The sequence below is a fragment of the Protopterus annectens genome, chromosome 1.part1 (assembly GCF_019279795.1).
Source record: "Protopterus annectens isolate FY-2018-M chromosome 1.part1, PAN1.0, whole genome shotgun sequence".
In the NCBI taxonomy this organism is placed as follows: domain Eukaryota; kingdom Metazoa; phylum Chordata; order Ceratodontiformes; family Protopteridae; genus Protopterus; species Protopterus annectens.
This window is the reverse complement of record NC_056726.1, coordinates 789,067,490-789,082,590: the sequence shown is the minus strand read 5'-3', so window position 1 is coordinate 789,082,590 and position 15,101 is coordinate 789,067,490. Positions and strand designations below refer to the sequence as shown.

Below are 15,101 nucleotides of genomic sequence, written 5' to 3'. Positions count from 1 at the left end.
TATCTGCAAAGCCATGGAGAGGATCATAATGGATCTCATAAATAAAGACATAGGGAATTTGCAGACTTTGGATCCAACCCAGTTTGGCTTTGTCAAAGGCAGATCATGCCTTTTAAACTTGGTTGACTTTTTCGAAACAGTCACCAAGGCCATTGTGAGGAAAGGCAGTCCATACAGCCTACCTAGACCTGGCGAAGGCTTTCGATACAATACCCCACTCGGGTTTCATTGAAAAACTCATCAACTTAAATGTAAACCCATACATTACAAGATGAGTTGCAAACTGGCTGAGTGATAGAACCCACAGGGTCAGAGTTGCTGGCGCCATGTCAGACTCAAAGCCTGTCACAAGTGGTGTCCCACAGGGCTCAGTCCTGGGCCCACTCTTGTTTGGCATCTACTTTTCTGAAGTGCAAGCAAACACAGGAGGGTTATGGCTGACAAAGTTTGCAGATGACTGCAAACTGGGCGCCGTAGTCGAAAACACATCTGACACAGATATCCTTCAGAAGGGTCTCACAGAAACGGATAACTGGTGCCAGAGCCATGGCCTAAAGTTAAATGCCAAGAAATGCATAGTCATACCCTTCGGGAAAAACAAGGTTACCCCTAGCTACCATACAGGTGGCAATCCACTGATCACAGAAGAAGTTATCAGGGACCTGGGGACCCAGGTTGACAGTAGCTTTTTATTCGACACTCATATTGCTAAAGTAGTTAGGAAGACCTTCTACATTGCCCACCTTATCATGAAGGGATTCACATCTAGATCAAGGGAGGTCATAGTCTCCCTATACTCATCACTCATCAGACCAATGATTGAGTACAATGCCCCATTCGGAATGTATCTGACCCGACACTTGCAGCAGCTGAAGAGGCCACAAAAGTTCCTCACCAAAAGGATAAAGGGTCTCAAAAATCTGTCTTATGCTGCCCGACTGAAAGAACTCCAGCTATATTCAGTTGCTTACCGCTTGCTCAGAGGTGACCTGTGCCTGACATACAAGGCCATGTCAAACCCAGATTTGATGAACATGCTTCATCTCAAAAAATCTAGATCCCTCAGAGCCACAAGGCGGAGACTTAAATCTCGACACGGTTATTAATAGGACGTGCTGGAGGGATAGATTCATCACCCAAAGACTCCCTATCCTGTGGAACAAAATCCCGGTATATGTGAGGCAGAGCACCTCGCTGGCCTTGTTCAAGAGGAATCTTGACCAATGGATGGGAGATCGCAGATACACCCCAGGGGTTACCTCAGTGTCACTGCTCGACAGAGGCACAGCAAAATAATGGGCATAGTTTCTCCAAACTAAAGGGGTGGCGTAAGCCACAAAACTATGGGCTAGGCTTGTAAATGCCCTCGGGCAGATAGCCTAGTATGAACCTATGAACCTATGAACTCCATCCACTCTATATGACTAACCTGTTATTTCTATCTGTGCATCTTAATCTGTTATGAAGTTTCATTATTTTACAGTTGAGTGCCATACACATTCCTTAGCACATTGTCTGTTAACCTCACATGATTCTTCAGAGAAGTGTAATGCACTTAATATTAATCCCAAATGTATGTTGTAAAAATTGTATTTAACTGTATGTGGAGTATGTTTTATGCATTGTCTTAAATGTTTATATGTGGAGCTTTTGTCCCTGGGCCTCCACTGAAAACGTTTTCTGTTGACCCAGTCATATTATCCCAGTAAACAAATGTCAAATAAGATGAATAAATAATAGTATGCTATTGTAGGCGAACAGCTGTTTCATAAGTGAATCTTGGGATTATTGCATTTGAGATCTCTGTTGGTGTCACTTGGAATGTAGTTAGTAACAAATAGTGACTTAAATACCAAAGATTGCAAAGGAGACAAATAAAAAGGATGTGAGATCTTGAGTGAAGAAAAAGAGCAGGTTACATAGAAGTAAATGGAATCTGTGGGAATAATATATGCAGAGTAATACTCAGGAAGAGGAGTGGGGTTTAAGGGAAGGAAGGACTGAACAATTTATGGGTTGCCAAAGTGAATGTTGTTTGTGAAAAAGGAAGTGTGCATACTGCATGAAAAAATATTGATACAATTTGTTTTCTTTTATATTAATGTGTGTGTCACTGTTTTAGTTGTGATTTAATAAAGATATTCATAAAAACAGAAATAATAGAAAGTAACTTCAGAAATCATTATGGATGACATGTCACTGGTGAGGGCCCATTTATCATTTAAAGATAGCATAATGGGGCATAGTGCCTGAAATATTAAAGAACTTCTTATAGCTGGTTTAAAGTTTTGTTAATTTGCATAATCTCATAAGCCTGCAATGCAAAATGTGCCATTTTTCAGTGGTTACATGAAAGTATACCGAAGTATAGATAGATGAAGTGCATTTCTCAGACTTGCATAGGGTATGAGTAGAGTCTGATGGGATTTAAACCAGAAACATAGTATTTACAGCTGTACTCTGCATCATTATATGTTTCCACCTTATAGTACCCCAGAACTGAATTGGAGTCATGGAAGACAGTGCGACTCAAGACAATACCTCTCCGATGAAGAGCTGTGTAAGTACTTTAAACATCAGCAATGACGTACAGTATCCTCTAGACAGCAGAACATAGATCACCGACCACATCAGGGATAGCCACTCAGTGGTGTAAGAATTGACTCTAAATGATTTGGTCATGTTGACTAATGTTACCAAAAATGGGCATAAGTGTTTGCTGGTGATAAGTGGATTATGGACTTGATCTACACCAGGGATTCTTGAAAAGGGTGGGAGGGGTCTCTGTGCCACTACATGCCTCTGTTGTTGCCTGCTATACAGCCCAGTTGTCCTGCGACAGTAAATTACTAGCTCGCTGATGTTCACTTGCCCAGCCTGGATTACCTGGCATTGCTGAAAGAAAGAAAGCTAGGTGTAAAACCAATCACCCTGCCAAAACATCAACTAAAGATTGCTACACTGAATAAAAGTACAGTGACACGATGCAGCTTTGAAGCAGATGACAGAATAAGAAGGAGACTGAACATTATATATATCCACAAGAAAAGGTGGAAGTTAAGTGCAGTAAAGGAAGTAGAGGAAATAGGTGAAACTGAAGAAGAATGGCAGTGCCTCAGAACACCATATGTGAAGGCTTTGGCAAAGATATGGAGCCAAGACATGTATGGAAATAAGTTGCATAAGCAAAGTTGTTAGTGGAATGCAAAAGTCCAGGAAATTATTAAAATCAAAAAGGAAAGCTGGATTAGGATAAGAAGGAATATTGCATAGCAATCAAACAGGCTAATAGAGCAGTTGCACCTCAAAGTACAAGGCATCAGAAGCACTCTACTAGCTTTTGGAAAATGAGGCAGCAGATGACACAAAGGAACACTTATCAAGTTACACGGGAAAGGCACAAATATGGAGAAATTAGGCATTGGACACCATTCATAAGGGATAGCAGCAGTACCTTGATCAAAAGTCCACTGGATGTCAGTGGCAGATAGAACAAGTGCTTCCAGCAATTTCTGAATGAAGAAAGCCTCAAAGAAGCTATACTGCCCCATACACAGCCTACGATAAAGGAGTAAGAAGAGCCAGCCATATAAGAAGTAAGAACAGCACTAAAGAAAATGAAAACGTGGAAAGCAACAGGCTCAGCTAAGGTCACAACAGCTATGTTTAACGATGTTGGTTGAGTTAGGTAGAAGCAGCTCCTGAGAGTGCTCACAGCAGTATGGAGAAAAAGGCATATCCCAGATCACCGGAGAATGAGTATTCTAGTACCAGTATACAAGAGCAAAAGGGACATTGACAACTGTGCGGAGTATAGGGTTATTAATTTTCTGTCACACTGCATGAAAATGCTTGAGAGGGTGATTGATAAATGAATTAGCAGAGTAGTCGATAGTAAGATGGAAGATGAGCAGTTCAGATTCTGATCAAGATGTAGCACAACTGGATATATGAAAGCTTGGAACAAAAATTAACGTGGGAGGGTTCCTTTCCAATAAGTTGTGTTTGAACAGAGGAACCACACTGAGGTTTTGTACTCTTTCCCTATTGTTATTTGCTTTATATTTAGAGTCATTAGCAGAGAAAATAAGGGACTCAGAAATTCAACAATATAATTGGTATGGTAGTCAAGAAAAGTTTGCTTTATCTGCAGATAGTATTATTTTGTACTTGTAGTAGCAAAAAAACTGTCCAAGAATACCAGAATAAAAGCGTGCATAAATGGTAAAAACTTCTTTATTCACTTAGAAAGTGAATAAATGTGTGTTTTGCTGCAAGGATACTTTAGGAGCGAACGATATTTGTGTACTTTTATTATTTTGTACTTGATAAATCCAGAATAAAAAAAAATCTTGATGCTGTGGAACATTTTGAGACAGCTTCAAGTCTTTTCATGATTTAAAATTAATGAAGATAAAACAAAGCCTGTATTCATAAATTATGTATCCATTTGTGACTTGATTCAGCAATATCCATATTTATGGGGACATGAAAAGATAAAGTATTTGAGTATGGATTAAAACAGTTTGTGTTATAGCAGCTAAGGATATGTGGGAAGATGCTAAAGAAAAATAGAACAAGTAAGTTTATGATTGTTTGATTTAAACGGATATTTAGAGCTATACAGTTAAAGCTCATATGCATAACACAAGCAGAAGGTTACAATTCAAAGTAGAAAAGAGTGATGATGAAATGGGAGGAGTTCAGGAAATAAGGAGAGAGTGGGATTTTCAGGAGTTCAAGAAATGAGACAATGGGGTTTTGGATGCAGATCCTTGAGGAGAATAACCACCATACAGAGTATTTTATTCATAAAGTTCATAAAGTTACAGAAAGTATTCTGTTCTCTGAATGGAGAAAAGAGATTTTGCAAATAGGAGTGACTGTAAGTAGTAGTACAGAAAGTAGGCATGAGGGGGCTGGGAATGTATTGGAAAAAACTGGAAAAAAAACCAAGGTGTATTGGGAGCAAATAGCAAGAAAGAGAAAGGTAATGGAGTGAGTTGAGGCCAAGAAGAAGTTTGGACTTCAGGTTAGAGACTGCCTTTCCTAACTGAGATTGATATCGGATATAGGCAAAGCAAAATGGATAGAGGATTCCCAAGTGAAAGACTGGTGGAGTTTTTAGTCGAATCTAGAATAAAAGCTGATGTTCAAAAGGGGATAATTAATTGAACATTTAAAATATTGCATGATAACTATAAGAATAAATTAGAGGAGCTTAGTAAAGGATGGAAAGAGAGGCTGGAAAAGCAATTTTTCAAGTGAACAATGAGAAGACGTATGTATAGCTTCCTTGTATGCAACAAAGTCCAGAAGGTTTAGGATTTTTGCTTGGAAGTGTTTGCATAGGTATTTTTATATCCCAAACAAACGTCAAACAATTTTCCCTCAGGTCGTTTGCATGTATTGTAGGTATGGCATGGAAGAAAGAGGTAAATGGGAACATGTTTTGGGGAGTGTAATGAGTTGGCAGATTTAAAAAAAAGTTCCCTACAGAGTAATCTACAAATGGCTGTAACTAAGAAATCTTTTGAGGTGGGACATAGGATCTGAATTAACTAAGCACAGTAAGGCCTTATTAAGTTTAATTCTGTTGGCTCCCAAAAAGCAATTACTAGAAAATGAAAATCACAATCTAAACTGACTGTTTTGAAGCACTGAATGTTGTAAAATAGATAAAAGAACTGGAAGAGGAATCTTTAAAAAAAGGAAGGAGCAAATTACATAGAAATAACTGGAAATTGTGGGAACAATGCATGTCGAATAATGTTCAGGAAAGGGTGTGAGATTTAAGGAAAGGCCAGAATTGAAAAATGTATGTAATTTGGACTGATAGTTGTTATAAAGAAATAAAGATAATATGTAATGTATAATGTGTGTAAATGGAAAAAATGTTAATATGGTTTGTTTTCTTTTCTATCAATGTATGTGTGCCTGTGTTTAAGTGATATTTTTATAAATGTGTTTAAAAAATGATGAAGCAGAACTGACCAAATGTTTATAATGAGTAAGTGGAGAAGAAGATAGAGGTGAGGAAAGAGACCAACTGGGTATTCTTAGATATGGAGAGAGCTTAAAATGAGGTCCCAGGAAATTTGATCTGGCTAGCCCTGGGATAATTAATTGTCATAGAAACACTGGTAAAATTAGTACAGGCTATGCACAAGGACCCAATGATTTAAGTACTAACAGTATTCATACCAACTATAGGGTGTTAGAGTGGGAGTGGGTTCATCAGGGTTCCACTTTGAGACCACTGCTGTTCATAGTAGTGATGGACTACATTAGCAAACAATTTGGAAGGGACAGATCAAAAAGTGACAGTGGTTCAGACTAGAAAGTACAAGAAAATACAAGAAAGTAGATGATTTGGTGAATAAAATTTGGGAGAAACAGGAAGAAGGCAAGGGAAACAAAATACAGCAAAAAGATGGATTAACTGTGTGAAAGAAGGCCTTTGACAGTTAGACAAGATTATTGAAGAAGGTAGGAGGATGCCATTGAATCAGAAGAGATGGTGACAGTTGATGTGACATCCCAACCCTATGGAGAAAATGGCAAAAGGGGGTTGATGATGTTTCCTCCTCCAGTCATAATTTAAGAAGACCTCTGAAGTTGTCAGGTTACTGTAATGGAATGCCAGCAGCTTAATTTTTCAGCTTCCTTAGCATCTTAATCCGTCAGCTTCATGAGACTTGGTTTTAGTGTATGACTCACTGGCAGTGATAGTCCTGAAGTTTAGTAACATATATAAAACTAGATTTTTGAAAGGGGTACTATCAGCAGATGTGCATTTTCTACTTCATTCCACTGTTACTTTTTTAATATTGTAACAAAAATTTTTGGTCATTTAGTAAGATCTTTGCATTGTTTTTTACCAACCAATGCAGCATTATTCCTTCTGTGTTTTCCTTTTCTTGTATCATTAAATGACATTTCTCTGTCAGGAAGAAAAGAGAACAGTGGAACATTCCACGTATGTGCTCAGTTCCAGAGGTCATCTGCAGTAGCAGCAGACATTTTCTGTTTGGGCAGTTACACTTGAACAACTGTTGTTACCATGTTGTGACAGAGTTTCTGCTTATGTGACTTGCAGATCTTTGAATTGCACCTTTTCGGTAAGTTATCACTTCTTTTCTTTATACTGATGACAGTCTGTTATCTGGCTGTTAGGTATTTACTTGGTATATTTTTCTTCATTCATTTCTGCAAGTTCTTTTACTCGAAAAGATGTAGTTATTGCCTTTTGCTGGCATTTTTTCACATCTCTTTCAAAATATTGCTTTCTTGTAAATGTTACTCTGCTATTAAGCAGAGTGATATTGCTACAAAATGCAGATGCCAGCAGTTAGGAAATGTCAGTTGCAGTTCATGCTTGATATTTAAAAAAGTCTCAAAACTCCAAACTGAAGAACATCAGTAAGCAGTTAATGCTAATGAGTTAGTAGGTGTCTTTTGTTTCTGATAATGCTTGTTTGTAGTAGCAGCTGGCAAGGATTAGAAAATAATTAAAGTGTAACTTGGACAATTAGATGAAGAACAGGAAATTCTTTCCTGGTTTAGCACCTATGTCACTAAGGGGGACACAGGCAGCCTGTAAATTGTTCATCTCCTTGGCCCCTGCTTGTAAATGTTTCATCCAAAGCCCCTGCTTACACTTATCAAGTGTATCAGAATTTGTAAGAGAGTTGGGATGCATTGCTAGGCTTAAAAAGGCCCTTGTAATCATTAGCCTAGTACACACCTATGAACTATGCCGCATTTTACTTAGATGTATGTCCTTTATAACAGTTTGGAGCTAGAAACTTGGAGATTAACATAACTATTTATTTTTATTTATTTTTGTCATTTACTAACCAGGCAATGGGCATCTTTATAGCAGCAACCGTGGCCACAGTTCCTAGTGATCATATTTGATATCAGTCTGGAAAAGAGTTTTTTAATGTCTTAAATGTTTTGCTAATCAATTTAGCGAATTGTTCTAAAAGTCCCTTTTCAGCTATGATTCTGTTAAGAGAAAACCCAATATGAAATTTCATGATAAAACAACCACAGCAAGTTAAAGAATAAGCAACTAAATAATTAAAGAAGTATATTCATTACTCGGGAAAAGATTAACATAATGCAAACCAGTATTGAATGATCATGACCCCAAGAAAGCAGTAGATTGTGTTTTGTTTGTTCATCTGATTCCACATTCACATTTGATTATTTTGATCAAACACTGTCCCAGCTGGATTCTGAACTTGTTGGGTCCTCAAGGTGGTTGTTTATGATTCTCTGTCACTTGTGACTGAAAGAAATGCTAAATGCCAAAACACAGAAGACTCCTTGTATACTGCTTCAGTGTTATAATGGACAGCAAAATGTTATTCAACTGTTGATAAAATGTAAGTGTTCTAAACAAGTTAGCCATCAGCAAGTGAAAAGGGTGTACACTTGTACCCCATAGACCAGTGTAAAGAGGTCAGGTAACCAGCAAAAGGGCTGTAGTCCCTTGAAAGAAGTCAGCAGCTATTAATGTACTTTAGACTCAACTACAGGGAAATCCTTTTGGAGAAGTTTCAGAATCTGAGGTAATCGTGCTAGTTTTGATTTTGCCAGTGTTTGCATTTGTTTATACATTACTTGTATTTATTTAATTGATTTTCTTTTTTTGTTGTTACACAGAGCATTGGTAAATGCTTACAAACTGCAGCCAGGAGCTTGTACTCAGAAGGTGGGAATTGCTGTATTTTATACAATAGTGAAGCTTGTCTGTGATGAAACTCAAAGGCATCCACCAACACGTCAGTTTTTTACATCATGCATAGAAATCGTGGGTCAGGCAAGTAGATTTTATTATTAGTGTAAGTAAAATGAAAAGCACATGGGTGAGCGAAGCTTTAGCCTAGAAGTATTGCTCTGTAATCATCCATATGTACTGAAAATGATGCTCAAATCACTAAATAAGTCATTCTGTCATAATAGATAGATGCTTAGTTATATATGTATTTGAATAAATATGTCTTGTACTTAGGAGAGTCAGAAATTCATCCTGTATAGATCAGCACATTATTATTGTTACATGCCAAAATTATATATTTAGTTGTTTGTTTTCATTGGTTTGTAAAGTCATTCACTCCAGACTGTCTTTGCATAGAGACCAAAACTGTACTAGAGAAGAAGTAAATAGAAACAACCTAAATGCTGTTATTGGTGTGTGTGTGTGTGTGTGTGTGTGTGTGTGTGTGTGTGTGTGTGTGTGTGTGTGTGTGTGTGTGTGTGTGTGTGTGTGTGTGTGTGTGTGTGTGTGTGTGTATTCATGTTTTGTAGAAAGGGTTGTTCACCTGAGTTGTGTCCAATGTTCATTGGAAGGCTAGGGAGAAAAGGTTCTCCAAGTTAGAAGATACTTTATGTTTACCAACTTCATAAACCTATTATCAACGAAAGCTGACACTAGTGAAGTACTGAATGGCTAACAAAGAGACTGGTCACAGAGAAAAAAGGATTACAGTTTCCATTTTAATTCGGTCTTACAGTGCCTCTAATGTTACTTGCGTTTCTTCCAGGGATTATCGATTTGGTCACAGAACAGAGTGTCCCAAAGCTTACTGAGACTTTTAGATTGTTTTATCTAGCTTCCTTCTAAGCATTATTAGTTTCTTTCTCAAAGGTGTGCACAATTTTGAAACTCCACACGAAAGTGTGAAGCTGAAAATTTAACTTGCTTGAAAGTGGTGTTGCAGAGTTGTATACCTAGCTCCTGTGGCAGTCATTAACTTCATAATATTTTGTCTTTACTAGCACTTTAGTCACTGAATAGTATATTGGGGAGAGCACTGTAGCTGTGGGTCTTTTTTAGGATATTTGCCTTAGATTTCCAGGGTATGGGTTTCAGAACTGCCACAGTGATGCAGTGGGTAGCATTGTTGCCTCACAACAAGAGGTTCTATGGTGTGATTCTTGGTTGGGGTTCCTTCTGGTTGAGTTTGCATGTCCTCTGCGCTTCTGCATGGGCTTTCTCCATGTGCACTAGTTTCCATCTGCATTCCAAAGACATGCATTAGGTGACTTGGTTGTAATAAACTGGATGTAGGTGTGAGTGTGGTATGGAAGAAAAGCCGTGGCGGGGCTAGCCCACCTGGTACTGTGAACATTGACTCATGCTCCATAGACCTCAACCTCATTACCACAATTAACAGAACATGCTGGAGGGACAGGTTCATAACCCAGAGACTGCCCATGCTATGGAACAGACTTCCCATACATGCCAAGCAGAGCACCTCGCTGACCCACTTCAATAGAAATCTTGATGAGTGGATGGGAAACCGAAAATTCACCCTGGGGATAACACCAGTGGCTTTACGCGACAGAGGCACTGGGAACTAAGGTCGGGTGGCACTATGCCAGGGTAATCCTATGGCTAGTGAAGGCCCCAGGGCCATTAGCTAGTACACACCTATGAACCTGTGATTGTCACTGTTGATGTAGCACCCCAACCCCATGTGCAATAATGGGAAAAAGTGGTTGTGAATGGATAGATCCAGTAAGTGTCTGCATAGAATTTTGCACAATGTTTATCATATGGATTAGTGTTTCAATCCTAATTGTTGGGGACCTCTGCTGATTTCAAAACAAGGAAAGTCTGTCAGCGTCTGTACATAGTTTTTGTTAATCCTTTTCAAACGTGTTCTTATAGGATGTATGTAAATTAAAAAATACCTTCCTAGGTTGTTCCTTAACAAAGGACTATGGCTCTGATGACAATGTTCACCTGGCTTTCTTGAACTTATTTCTGAAAAATTTTAATGGAGTTAGATGCTAATATCCTGTCTAAGATGCTGTCTTTGTTGGTGGGTTTGTTAATCCTTGATGGTATTTGAATTAGTTGTATGAAGTTACGTAGGTTTATGTTTCAGTTATTTACTCCAGAATTTATTTATTTATATATTTAATTATGTATTTATTTATTTGTTCTTGTTTTCCAAAGTATTGCAGTGATTTCCAAGGACATTTTTCGGACTCAGCCATGGAGCGGTAAATGGTGAAGTGACTTGCTTAGAGCAGCTGAGCTAAGCAATGGAGGCTGAGGGAATCAAACCTTGCAGTACTGGGCTACAGGAAACAAGTTTGTTAACAGCTCCTTAATCCTGTAGGCCAACTGCCAGACAATATTATTCATTCAGAAACAAGTTCAAGATAGCCAGGTGAAGAGGAATAAGCGCTGTGATACGTGTGATAACTGCGTAGCACTATAGTACAAATAACTAGATAGGTAGGGGTTCTAATCTCTGTCATGGCAAATGTAAGTGTGTGTGTCTGTGTGTAGGTTAAAGACTTTATAACCTGGTTGACTTCTTTGAGTCAGTCACCAGGGCTGAGGATGAAGGTAAGGCAGTGCATATAGCCTACCTCGATCTGGCCAAGACCTTTGATACCATTCCTCACTCAGGAATTATTGATAAACTCACCAAACTAGGCATCAACCCCTATATCACTAGGTGAGTTGCAAATTGGCTCACAGATAGAACATGCAGTGTGAAAGTAGCAGACACCAAGTTAGACTGCTGACCAGTCACGAGTGGAGTCCCACAGGGATCGGTCTTGGGTCCTCTCCTGTTTGGCATCTACTTCTCAGAAGTCCAGGCCAACACAAAGGGACTCTGGCTGACCAAGTTCGCAGATAACTGCAAGCTGGGAGCCATTATTAACTCCCCAAGTGATGCAAACATCCTACAGAAAGACCTCACTGAGACCAATGACTTGCGTCAAAACCATGGCCTTAAGCTTAACGTCAAAAAAATACATTGTCATCCCTTTGGTAAAAACTCAATTCCCACTAATTACCCCATGGATGGGACCCCACTGAACACTGAAGGCCTTATAAGAGATCTGGGGAACGCAGGTTGACAGCAACTTCTCTTTCGACCATCACATTGCCACTGTGGTCAGAAAGTCTTTCTATATGGCACATGTCTTTACTAAGGGTTTTGCATCCAGGAAGAAAGAGGCCATTGTCTCTCTCTGTTCTTCCCTCATTAGACCAGTCAGTGAGTATAATGCCCAATTTGGCATTTACTTCACTAGACACCTGCAACAGCTTGAGAGACCACAGAAGTACCTCACAAAGCGGATCCTAGGCAGTAAACACATGTCCTACATGGACAGACTCAAACGACTCCAGCTTTTCTCTGTCTCATATCGTCTACTTAGAGGCAATCTCTGCTTGACTTACAAAGCCATGTCTGACCCAGCCCTGTTAGAAATGCTACATCTAAAGAAATCCCAATCCCTCTGCACCACATGCTCCAGAGACCTCAACCTCATTACCACAATCAATAGCACATGCTGGAGGGACAAATTCTTCACCCAGAGACTGCCCATGCTCTGAAGTAGACTTCCCATACATGTCAAGCAGAGCACCTCGCTGTCCGTCTTCAAGAGAAATCTTAATGAGTGGATGGGTAATAGAAAGTTCACCCCGGGGTCACTACAATGGCTCTACTTGATAGAGGCACTGGAACTAACGCCGAGCGGCATGATGCCAGGGCATTTCTATGGGCTAGGCTTGTAAAGGCTCCAGGGCCATTAGCCTAGTACACACCTATGAACCTAAGACTAGCCTCAGTAATGTTGAATCTTCTTTTGGCCAATCTGCAGTGAGGTCACCTAGGGTAATGGTTGCATTGTTTTCAGCTTTTAGTGTATTATTGCTTGATGGGATGTATATATATATATATATATATATATATATATATATATATATATATATATCGAAAAGACCCAAAGGTGAAGAAGCAAATAGACTGAACCAAATGAGTCCAAATAAAAATATGTTGCTGTAGGCCACTTGAATAAAACAATGTCTAAAACCCAACTAGTTCATACAGCAAGTCGGTTCATACAGCAAATCGGAAGCCAAGAGGTAAAGCACAAACCCTTCAGTTGACTGCCATCAACTTGCGTCAAGCAAAAGTCAGAAAATATAGCATAAACCCTTGTTGACTCACAACAGCTTAGACATGCACAAATAAACTCCAAGTGCAAAGCTGTATGCAGTACACAAACCCTTCGGTTTAAAATCCAACTTTCATCGATGCAAAGACGCTTGTAATAACTCCAGGACCAATATAAAAGAATAGAAGAACCTTTAATGATAAGCTTTTCGCCATGTTAACAATACCGCTTCATCAGATAAATTAAGATCTGAGCATTTAAGTACTCACCAACTGAATCTTAACAACAAACCATTGGCTCAATAAATTTAAAACCATCCTATAGTTCACTAGTAACTATGAAATCAAGTCCCAGTATGTGGAAGTGACGAAGTCTGCAGGAAGTATACCTGGACTCTAAACTCCCTCTAGTGAGCTTAAGGCTAAACTGCATGGCCCCAAAATTACAACAAAGTTGATAACACATACACTATAGCGACGGTAACCATACCGTTCAACATATAATGTAATAAGCATTGTTTCAGGTGCTTAAAATTACCTTAGAATAAACCAACATGTAAGTATACACATTAAAACATAAAAACATAAAAAGAAGCTACTTTTATGACCATGTTAAGGCATACCAATATAACAAACTGGGATGTAACTGTTTCAGGCAGTCTCCCTCCACAATGTTCATTATCAGTTACATCCCAGTTTGTTATTGCTTTCACATCATGCTGTTTCCTCACATGACACCATTGTTTTATCGGTCTCTCCTAGCCCTGCAACTTATTTGTTATTATTTTAGTATATTTGGATAATACTTTTTATATTGGTATGCCTTAACATGGTCATGCCTTGGTCCTGGAGTTATTACAAGCGTCTTTGCATCGATGAAAGTTGGATTTTGAACCGAAGGGTTTGTGTACTGCATACAGCTTTGCTTTTTCGACTTGGAGTTTATTTGTGCATGTCTAAGCTGTTGTGAGTCAACCGAAGGGTTTATGCTATATTTTCTGACTTTAGTTGATGGGAGTCAACTGAAGGGTTTGTGCTTTACCTCTTGGCTTCCGATTTGCTGTATGAACCGACTTGCTGTATGAACTAGTTGGGTTTTAGACATTGTTTTATTCAAGTGGCCTACGGCCTACAGCAACATATTTTTATTTGGACTCATTTAGTTCAGTCTATTTGCTTCTGATATACATTTTTTGGGTCTTTTGGTTTTCTGATTTTATATATATATATATATATATATATATATATATATTTTTTTTTTTTTTTTTTTAATGGTGCTTGATTTTAAGATTCGATATTAGGAGTGCTGCTTTGTCAAATCCAGGTGTAGATTGGTTGTATTTCTATTTGGTGAGTTTGTTAGAATATATTAGGGCTACTCCACTTGTTCTTTTTTTGAGTTCTGTCTAGACTAAGTATGTCATATCCTCTTGGAGTAATTTCCCCATGTTTTATTTGTGGCTTTAACCACATCTCAGATGTAGGTAATGGCTTTGGAAAATGGATGTTTGTGATATATTTGTGAAAGGAGTGAGGGTAGGGTGGATATCACCACAGTGAAATAGTCTGGCACATAAAACCGTCTACAGGCAGGCATTCACTTTTGTTGGGAAGACGTGTAAATGCTGCTGCCTAGTTTGTAGGTAGATTGGTTTGAGTAAGTCTGTAAATGAGGGGTCATACAGTTTGCTGCCATTTGGGGCACTGTAGTGTTTTGCATTGTAGGAATATGTTTTTGTAGAATGTGTTGTGAGCTAGTAATAGAGGTTTGAGTTGCTATACATTGTAGGATGGGTGGGAATTTAGAACAGGTACTGCTCTAATATTTATTAATGCTATTAACATGGTAAGTATCTGTTTTATAGTTGGTTGTATAGATTTTAGGTGGCAAGTCTTTGGATTGTTAAATTCTTTAAAGTCAATGCATGTATTACATATTATACATTTTATGTATACACATACGCACACACACATATACATGTGTGTGTATATATATATATATATATATATATATATATATATATATATATATATATATGTATGTGTATGGGTTCACTACGAAAATTCAAAATCCCAAAATTTCGAGTTTCAGAATATCGAGTTCAGAATCTTGAGAATCTTGGAATCTCAAAATTGTGAACCTCCCCCCAAAACATCATC

At 38.5% G+C, this 15,101-nt stretch overlaps 1 protein-coding gene across 2 annotated transcripts in view; it reads left to right on the top strand.

The window, feature by feature from the left end:
• The window catches only part of EPG5 (ectopic P-granules autophagy protein 5 homolog), a 2,535,958-nt gene that overhangs the window by 1,613,926 nt on the left and 906,931 nt on the right, over positions 1-15,101 (top strand). For both annotated transcript variants that reach the window (XM_044078183.1, XR_006365599.1), the window contains exon 29: positions 8,674-8,830. In XM_044078183.1, coding sequence (XP_043934118.1) covers positions 8,674-8,830 — 157 coding nt within the window. The remainder of the gene's footprint in view (positions 1-8,673; positions 8,831-15,101) is intronic.